Here is a 10,029-nt window from a genome sequence, read left to right as displayed (position 1 = left end):
GGTGAGAGGTGGAGGAAATTTGCTCTTAGGGTTGTTTGGTTGACACTTTAAAACTACGTGCATTGCAAAATTCCATGATTTGAAAAAAATATGGGTTGGTTGGTTGTCATATTCGAAAATGGAAGAATTAGAACTTCCCAGGAACTTTCAATACCTACATGATGTAGGAATTGACTTACCTACTATCCCCTTGCATCGATCATTGGAAATTTCCATGGAATTTAATTTCTACATGAGCAACCAAACACTTTTGACAAATTCACCCGAATTGGATGCAGGAACTTATTTTCTATGAAACTGAAGTTTCTAGGAAAACTAAGTTTTTTGATCAACCAAACGACTATATCTCATTTTCAGTTCCTATACTTAATTAAATTTACGATCGCAATAAGTTATTGGATTTACAATTAATTTATACGTAATTGAGATACAGATTAGAGGACACAAAATTTATTAGAGGACGTAAGATTGACGCAGAATTTATTAGAGGACGTAGGATAATAATTATATTAATAATATCTCGCCTGCCCCACTTATTTCTTGTAAAATTGTTTTGATCTCAACAAAAAAGTTACGGAGTACATTTTGTAAGTGAGCGCCCGGATTATATCCCGACTGTCCACTAATTTCTTGTAAAAATTTGATTGATCAATAAAAATTTGTGGATGCTGGTGCTCGCGCTGCTACTTTTATTTTTACTTGACTTAACATTGCTATTGCTAAAGGAGTGGGTGCCCAGATTATAATTCGTTTTGTGTCTCAGGATGCCGGTGCTTGCACTGCTGTTTTTATTTTTACTAGACCTAGCTTTGCTATTGCTATTGCTAACGGAGTGGGTGCTCAGATTATAATTCGGCTGCCCATCAATTTCTTATAAACTATTGATTGATTAATAAAAGTTTCCATTTTTTAAAATAAAAAATAATAATATGCTAAATAAAAAATAATATAAATTTAAAAATGACAATGTCAAAAGTAGTCCTCCCATTATGTTGCATTGAACTGATCTGAACTGAACCGAACCGAACCAACTTGAACTAAACTGAAATAAACTGAATCGACTTGAACCGAATTGAACGGAACTTAAAAAAAGCGAAATTAACTTCAAAAGAACATAACCCTACTCAACAATTCATAAAAACCAAACATAAATTAAACTCTAGCCTATCCAATCCAATCACACAACTATCTAAGAACAATTAAAATTTCATAATCCTGCGTCAACTCTTTGCGCATGCAACAGTAATCTTGTTACTCTTGCAAATCTTGTGTCCTCGACATCCACATTTTCCCATTGCCCTTCTCATTGACCTCAGCTGCTGCTGCTGCTGCTGCTGTTCCACTTTGAAGAAAGATCCTTCCTTTGCTCCACATAGTTTTACTACTACAATCAATAAATTCACCCCAACCAAGCGCTTCAACTTTTCTATAAAATCAAGGCGTGAGATTTTCCTGGCCTGCAGAACGAGTAATTCTTATGTAAGACGGTTTTATGGTAAATCGCTGTGAAACTAAATATGATGGACAATGGTACGGAAACATTAAAAAAAGTTCACTAACACTAAGGTGGTAACTAAATTATAATAAGACGGTCTCATGTAAGAATGTGTGTAAATAACTACAGTCAAGGCCTCGTTTGGTTGCTCACCCAATTTATGGGAATTCTAGAATTCCATGAATTGGGATTTTTAAAGCTTGTTTGGTTACCCCATTTTTTTTGTAAAATGGAGGAGTTTAAAACTCCTAGGAATTTTCAACTCCTACATGATGGGGGAATTTAACTACCTACCCCAAACTCCAACATGACAACTAAACCGATTATTGTAATTCACGTGAATTTTAATGTAGGAATTAAACTCTCGTGCATTGCAAATTAACACGTCAATGTAATTCCCGTATCAACCAAATGAGGCCTATTGCATAAATTTTTCTAAAAGAATGGTGCAAATTTAAAAAATAATATGGAGTAAAAAACTGAGTCCGTATTTACTTCCTATGTCAGAAGACAGAAATAGAGCTGGACATGGGGTCGTCCTGACCCGCTAAAAATCAAAAGAATAATAAATAAACCTATATGGGGTCGGGCCAGACAACAAAGTACACGGTCCACCGTTCCCCCTCTTTAGTGGGGGATGTGCCTGGACTGTACGTCTGCAACCGTCCAGACCAATCAGCGAGACACAAGATGAGACATAAAAATCAAATATCGGATCTAGATTCATAAAAATTAGGTAAAGAAATTCATGACTTAAAATAACACATACCTTGAGATCCATATGTAACTTGCTGACCAAGGATATTTTCTGTGGAGGCAACAATTTGGCAAGTGCCAAAATCAAAGTAGAAAAAGTCAACCAAGGAGAAATTGGTTTCTTCAACTTAGGAGTTGCATTAAAGGAATTGGTTGGTGCACTAGATAACGTGCTCTTCAAGGAAAGTGTTGGCAAAGGTGTTTTGAAACTTATGACATATTCCGGTAGAATATGAGTATTCATCTTTGTACTCTTAATAACATAAGTTGTAGGAGAAACAACTTCATCTTCGTCGTCATCATCTTTAATATCGTAATTTGAATAATCTTCTCGTTCGAGGAGAACCCGAGAAAGCAACACATGTTTCAAGCCATCATCTTGCATAACACATGAATTCAAACTGCAAAAACACAAAAATTCAGCAAATTAAACATGATTAATTGCAGATGTCAATCAACTTAATTGGTAAAATCATGAGCGGTGATATTCCTGATCTGGGTTTGAATCCGTCAGCATCAATATTGCTCTTGTGGCTCCATTACGCCAAAAAAATAAAATTAAAACATTATTTTTACCTTTGATTAAGGAACTTAATCGGGAAAAAATTGATACCATCATCAAATACGCCATCCCAATTAGGGATGTCGTTAATACCGAAACCACGGGACATAATCCGAGCAATGTCTTCCTTAGAAGTACCATACCATGCAAATTTCATATTATTATCATCACCATATTTGTTCTTCAATGCTTGACGATAAATTTCGAAACAATGACGTCTCGAATTTCCTTCAATTGAATTCGACCATACTTTCTTATGAATTGCAACAACACTAGTTTTGTTACCAACATCTCCTAAGCAAGACAAAAACTTGTTATGAAGAGCATTATGAATCGGGTCTTCTTTCTCTAATCGAACCAAATCATCGTCATCACCAAATAATTCATCGTAATAATCACTATTATTGCTTATGACACTTTCACAATCGGAAACTTGTTCATCATCATCATCGTCATAACCATGTTGGTTATTATTACCATCGTCATGGTAGTTGTTTTCTGGGAACTGGTTGAATCTGGACTGAATCTGGTTTTCCATAGTCAACTCTGTACGCGAAAAGAATAAAGATTGAAACTTTACACAGAATGTAACAATAAGTTACGAATTTTACAAATTTATTGGTACAAATTATATTTGAAAAGTTGTTAATTGGAGCATTAAAATTGTAAGGGATTGATGGTTTGAAATTGAGATTGGTGTGTGTATTTATAATACAAAGATTGACAACTAATTGGTAACTAACTTGGAGAGTACGTAATATGGTTATTAGGAAAAGTGGCCGTTAAGGAAATCAGAAAACGTACACGTATTGGATTACGACGTCATATCACGTGTGGATTAAATTTGTAATAGCGTCTAGGGTCGTTGAATCGGAGCCGACTTATTTTTTGTCTTTTTCCTTATTTGGACTTTGTTTTATTATATTTTCCTTTTTCTTTGTGATTATTTATCCACCACTTAGAGTCAAACACGTATATACCAAATTTTTTATTTTATTTTGTTAATAATTTAATCAAAAGGTATTTGGTAAGACCGTATTATAATAATAATAATAATAATAATAATAATAATAATAATAATTTATTTATAGTAATTTTATTTTTTATTTACTAAGTAAGGTAAATAAAAGATTGTCTTCTATATAAAAGTTTTATTCTTTTATGCACGGAGTATCATTTTCAATAACTTTTTCATCATCTACTATCTTTTCCATAAATAATGGATGAATTCCCTATTAACTAAAAGATTACAAAAGCAAATTATAAATGACAGATTTATCAGAAGGTTTGACTAACATATTATAATTGGCAGATTGCGATTAATAGATTGTTAGTTTTCTTTGTGAAATGGAGAAAAATTTCCTATTTTAAAATATGCTGGGCTAAGCAACATATTGTAAAATAACATATTGATCCCCAAATATGTTATTTCAATCTGCTGTTTACCAAACACTAAAATTAGCATATTGATGGTCAAACATGTTTAACCCCTTGAATATGCTAAAAATCAGTCAATATGTCGTTTACCAAACACCCCTTTCACAACGAGCATATTGGAATATCACTCAAATCTATTATATTCTGAGTAATATTCTGATTATGCCCTATTAACTAAGGCCGCCCGGATTAATTTCAGCATAAGGAGATTACAAAAACTGATTATAAATGACAGATTTTATCAGAAGGATTGACTAGCATATTATAATTAACAGAATTAATTTGAGTGTTTGGTAATTGGCAGATCGTAATTAGTAGATTGTTAGCTTTCTTTGTAAACCGGGGCAAAATTTCCTATTCTCCAATATGCTAACCTATACAAACATATTGACCCCCCCCCCCCCCCCCCCCAAATATGCTATTTCAATATGTTGTTACCAAACACTAAAATTAGTATATTAATAATTAATTTGACAAACATGGTAAAACCCTTGAATATGCTAAAAAATCGACAAATATGCCGTTTACCAAACACCCCCTAAAAGATTAACACAATATGACAATGAATGATAATAATGAAAGAGAGGGATCCACTATTAATAGGGTGAAGTGTGGAGATCCTCTGTCCCATTTGGTGTCCCAATGTGTGTGCCACTCCAATCACCTTCTAACCCATCAACAAATTAATATAATTATTGTAATATTTTATTTTGCAATAAGTGATGTGTCAAAAGGTGGGTGGAGTGGCACACACAATGGGACACAAAAGTGGGACAGGGATCCATAGTGGGTTAAATTGCGCTCAAATATTTTCTATTCTGGCTACCTTTGGAGTTTTGACGCCCTACGGTGTTAAGAAGCACCCATCCATGTGGAGAAGGTAGCCATAGTATAGAAATTTATTGGTGGGTGGATCCTGAGTGTGGGATAAATAAATAAAAAAAGTTTCTCAAAAGCTCCCTTTGAGGTCTCGAACTGATGAAGTAAAATTGGAGGGGGATGCAACTGATTTTCCTCGGTTCTTCCAAAGACAATATTATTTCGCCATCTCGATAATCATCAATACGTAAATAATGACATCGTCGTCAAAAGCTAAAGAGTAACTGTTGCTAGCATTATTGGAGTCCCAATTGGAGAAAGGGACGACGGTGAAAAAAGAGGTGAAAGAAGCAAGATCCCCGACCTGTCTCCAAATAACTTTTGAAATCGGGAAAGAGCAAGTGGTCGGGTGTCTCCTCATACGAGAGGCAGTGTAGGCACATGTAACGGGTCATCTAAAACTCTGAAAGCCCCCCTTCTAACCCGGGTGAACGTTATACATCAAGCGACCATGCAAAACGAGCCAAATGAACATCCTAGCTAGTATTCTTCAGATTTAAAATTTTGCACAAGTTTAAACCTTGTAAGCAAATGTTGTCAAGATCGGGATTCTACTTTGGATCGATGGAGTAGGTAGAATCGAATTGGTAGAATCGCATCGTAGAATCGTAAGATTCTACAAACTAACTAAATATAGTTATTTAAAGTATATGGTAAAAATATAAAATTGAAGATTAAAATACGTATTTATTTATATTTTGCCATAAATTATTGATGATTGATAGTTTTGGTGTCATTGTTATGAATATGTTTCTACAACTTATACAAGATTTGGATTTTAATATCATTATATAAAATGTTATTTTATTTTTTTATCATAAAACCGGATCGTAAATCGTAAGATCGTAGGATCGTATTATGATCCTACGTCTAGAAATTTTCAAACGAATAGGATCGTAAGATTCTACAATCATAATAGGATCGTAAGATCTGGGATCGATCAAGTTTTTTTAGATCGTAAAATCGTACGATCGAATTGGAATTCTGACAACAATGCTTGTAAGTCAAGAAGAGCTCTTTATTTGCCATGACAACTTTTTAGTACGACATTCAAACAATCCTTGTGATGTTAGGCTCTTAAGAACTTTACGATCACTAAACAGAGAAGCTAGCTACGATTGATTTTATAATATCGCCATCTAACAATAGATTTACACTTCGACCCATCTACAATAAACGGGTAGTAATGGAACATTTCAAAACCTATCTAGTACCCTTTTCACTTGAACAAACAAAATGATAAACAATCAAGTCTTCTATGTGTATCATCTTATTTCTTCCAAATATTTTTCTCGTCCTACTCGCATTGTTAGTTGTTATTGTGGTTCCCTCGGAAATCAAACGACATCCTGAAATCCTGTGAAAGGGAAAAGGAAAGTAGATCGACTTTAAACAAATTCTAACCATTGGATATCGTCTCATCATTATCGTTGAATTGAATACACAATCAAACCCGGTTAAATAATTGAATGGTTCTAATTAAAAATTGAAATTAAACAAATTTAAAGAAAGAAATCGAAGTGCTCACCTTAGTGCTTTTAAATGATCTAATAATCCCGATCAACATCTTATCCCCAGCTATTTGTCTCACTTTCTGTATCAACTCCGGCCTCGAAATTCTCCTCTCCTATATTACACGAAAAAAAAAGATAACACTCCGTAAAATTCCTCTTTACTGAAATGAGCTAAAAACAAGAGTTAACTCAAGTGTTAAAAGTTTTCTTACTCCGATCGTGAGGTTAAGAGAAAAATAAAATTTGAGCTAATTAAAGTTACGGAATAAAAGATTACATTTTCTTATAAGTGGTCGACTGAGTGACGCAAATTCAATTCAGAAAAATGTCAATAAAAACTTACCCTGTAATCTCTATGATACTTGCTGATCAAGGCAATAGCATCTGGTGTCAAAAATCTCGCCAAAACTGAAGTCAATTGCGGAAAAGAAATCCATGGAGACCTTGGCATTCTCATCACATTTTTCATCCTAGAAACAACTCCTGAACAAAAAACAATAAATCACTATAATTAGCCAATTACGCAAATTATACTATGAGATGGACGTATTCCGCGATCAAATAAAAATTGACCATTTTATGTTAAAACTGAAGACTTTTGACTGTTTATTGTGAATTGGTCACTTTTTGTCCATCATAGCATACAACGATCGCACATAACATATTTAGCCATCATAAATCAGTAAAATAACGTCATTAACGTTAAGTTAATTAAGATTAATATTAATAATGTACCTGTGGAAGATAATTGAGCTGGTTTGTTAACTTTGAATGTGACAACAAATTCGGGCAAAATGTGAGTGTTCATGTTACTACTCCAAATTAGATACTTCTTCGGATTATCATACGAATCGACACCTGAATCATACTTGTTTGAACTCGGGTGTGTCTGACCTGACCCGGGTTTAATCAATTCAGATCGTCCGAGTAATACTCGACATAGTAACACATGCCTTAACCCGTCTTCATCCTCCACCGAATCCTCCACGCTATCAAAAACAAAAATTAGCCACATAATTCAACATTATTAGGTACTATTATGAACTATAATCTTTCAAAAATTAACACCGTACTGATTTTCCATACAAAAGTTCCATCAATTTGAAGTCTCACAAATCTACGAGAAATACCGACCATACGACTAAGTGTGTGCTTTGTTAGAAAAAAAAGATGGTAGTACTAAAAATTACACACCGTCCTCTCAATTTCACCGTATTAACTTTTCAACCGCATATGTTGAAATATGCAAAAATTCTACTGAATGAAATAAAATAATTATCCAAAAATTTCTCAATTTCAATTGTATACATTTCCACTTTATTTAAAAAAAAAAAGGTATACATATTTCAAAACCGGTTTCACATTTATTCACTGGGACTGAGGGAATACAAGGTTCTCAAAAAGGCGATTTTGAGATTACACACTCTCCCCGAGTCGATGGGCACGCACATGGGCTTGGGCAACGCCCATTGACTAGAAGAGAGTATGCATCTCATAAGTCATAACCCTAAGGTGGTTCCATCCCAAGCCAATTGGCAATGAGGGAATTAGCTTCTTGGTTTATAAAGTGAAATCCTATCCCTCTCTTTTTCCATGTTTGGGTTGGTTATTTCTTCCCACAAAATAATACGGAATTAAAAAATTCAAATTATAGAACAAGACTATCTCACACAATATGAGACTCAAATTATATTAGTAGGTGGATTATACATCTGATGTATTACCATCAATTTTATAGTTTCTGAGCATTATAATAAAAATTTTGAGTTTTGTTTTTAAAATTATGAGTTTTACAATAAAGTTTATGAGTTTATTTACTTAAACATTAAACTCTAAAAATTTACAATAAAACTCAAAAACATTACATATAAATTTAGTAAAATTTGAGTTTTGATGGAAAAAAATTAAAATCTAACTTATAAATTTTAATAAGCTCAAAAAATATACATATGCTCAAAAACAAATAAAGTTTGAGATAATAAGCTCAAAAAATATACATATATGCTCAAAAACAAAAAAGTTGGAGGTAGTACATCCGATGTATGTTACTTTTTCTCAAATTATATTAGAACAAGATTACCTTACACAATATGAGACGGTTTTTTTATCACAAAAAAATGAGACGGTGCTTGTTTCTATACTAGTTAAACATTTATTTATTTATTACGGAGTATACAATGAGTAAACTAGTGTTTTCAGCTAAGACGATCTTACACACTAATTGTTGCTAGATATATTACTGTAAAATTATACTTCCCCCGACTCATCCCAATAAATATATAAAAAATAAACAAATAACCGAGACGAAATGAATATATCCGAATAATAAAGTAATGAATTAATTACCATGAAGCAGGGGAATCAACAGGAGAGAGTAAAACAGCACCATGATTATTCCTCAACAAATCTTCATAACTAAATCCATGCCTTAAAATCTTAATTATCTTCTGTTTATCACCACCATACCAACCAAACTTCAAATTCGCGGCCCCACCGTCACCGTCACCGTCACCGTCACCATTATTCCCATACTTGTTTTTCAAGGCATTGCCGTAAATCTTGAACGCACGAACTCTAGCTTGACCAACCGAATCCTCCGACCAATTTTTCCGGTGAACCGCCACAACAACCGCCGTATCTCCAATTCCAGCGAGGAATCTCCGGCGAATCAACTCGTACGATCTCTCGCTATCCGGAATCTCCACCGACACGTTGTCAAAGCGTAATCGACGCTGGAAACCGTCACTGGAGGAGGATGAGGAGGAGGTGGTGATGCTGCTTTCGCAATCCGAGGCCGATTCGTCGTCGTATGGAATATTCATCTCCGGCGAGGAATTTTGATTGTTGACATGGAAAGTAGACTCCATTGTTACGAAATTAAAATAAGAAAAATAAATGGAGTAATAATTTTTTTTTTAGAAAAAATTGATTTGATTATTTAATTGGAGAATTGAGAAAAAAATGACCCAAATAATGAGAATTGGGTAGGAAAAGAATGAAGGAAATAGTTGATATTTGTATTGGTAATTTGGTATATTGGTTTCTTATGTTGCAAGAAAAAGTTTGTCAGGTTGTTGAAAAAACTGAGATGATAAACCCATGCAATATGAATGGGAAAAAGTCTGAATAACAGAGAGGGGAAAATCTGAGGAGTAGTAATGAGGAGAGAAGAAAAATAAATAGAAGAATACACCGATTTTTATTTAAGATCGTGTTAACTTAAGACATAAGACGGGTTCTACACCTGATTAAAATAGAGGCTCGGATAAAAAGATGTTGTAAGAGTTTTAAATTGAGACGGTATTAAGCAAGACCGACCGAGTTGGGTTTATTAGGGGTGTTCATTGGTCCGGGACCGGACCGGACCGGACCAAACTCTCTGGACC

The 10,029-nt window shown here is 34.0% G+C and overlaps 2 protein-coding genes across 3 annotated transcripts; both read right to left on the bottom strand.

Moving 5' to 3' along the window:
- Positions 1-976: 976 nt before the first annotated feature.
- On the bottom strand, positions 977-3,538 carry LOC141652619 (putative inactive poly [ADP-ribose] polymerase SRO2). The gene is made up of 4 exons (XM_074460164.1): positions 2,828-3,538; positions 2,265-2,652; positions 1,104-1,457; positions 977-1,052 (listed from the first exon to the last, which is right to left on the bottom strand). The coding sequence occupies exons 1-3, from the start codon at positions 3,349-3,351 to the stop codon at positions 1,221-1,223; spliced, it is 1,149 nt and encodes a 382-aa protein (XP_074316265.1). The 5' UTR covers positions 3,352-3,538; the 3' UTR covers positions 977-1,052; positions 1,104-1,220.
- A 2,594-nt stretch (positions 3,539-6,132) lies between these two features.
- On the bottom strand, positions 6,133-9,792 carry LOC141652618 (putative inactive poly [ADP-ribose] polymerase SRO5). 2 transcript variants are annotated; one of them, XM_074460163.1, is made up of 5 exons: positions 8,990-9,792; positions 7,379-7,632; positions 6,987-7,126; positions 6,657-6,756; positions 6,133-6,479 (listed from the first exon to the last, which is right to left on the bottom strand). In XM_074460163.1, exons 1-5 carry the CDS (start codon positions 9,508-9,510, stop codon positions 6,439-6,441), a joined length of 1,056 nt encoding a protein of 351 aa, XP_074316264.1. In that variant the 5' UTR covers positions 9,511-9,792; the 3' UTR covers positions 6,133-6,438. The 2 variants fall into 2 exon arrangements, with proteins under 2 accessions (XP_074316264.1, XP_074316263.1); XM_074460162.1 differs by having other exon boundaries at positions 6,133-6,486; positions 6,658-6,756.
- Positions 9,793-10,029: the final 237 nt, after the last annotated feature.

This window comes from Silene latifolia, chromosome 4 (assembly GCF_048544455.1).
Source record: "Silene latifolia isolate original U9 population chromosome 4, ASM4854445v1, whole genome shotgun sequence".
Taxonomy (NCBI): domain Eukaryota; kingdom Viridiplantae; phylum Streptophyta; class Magnoliopsida; order Caryophyllales; family Caryophyllaceae; genus Silene; species Silene latifolia.
This window is presented reverse-complemented; position numbering and strand designations above follow the sequence as displayed.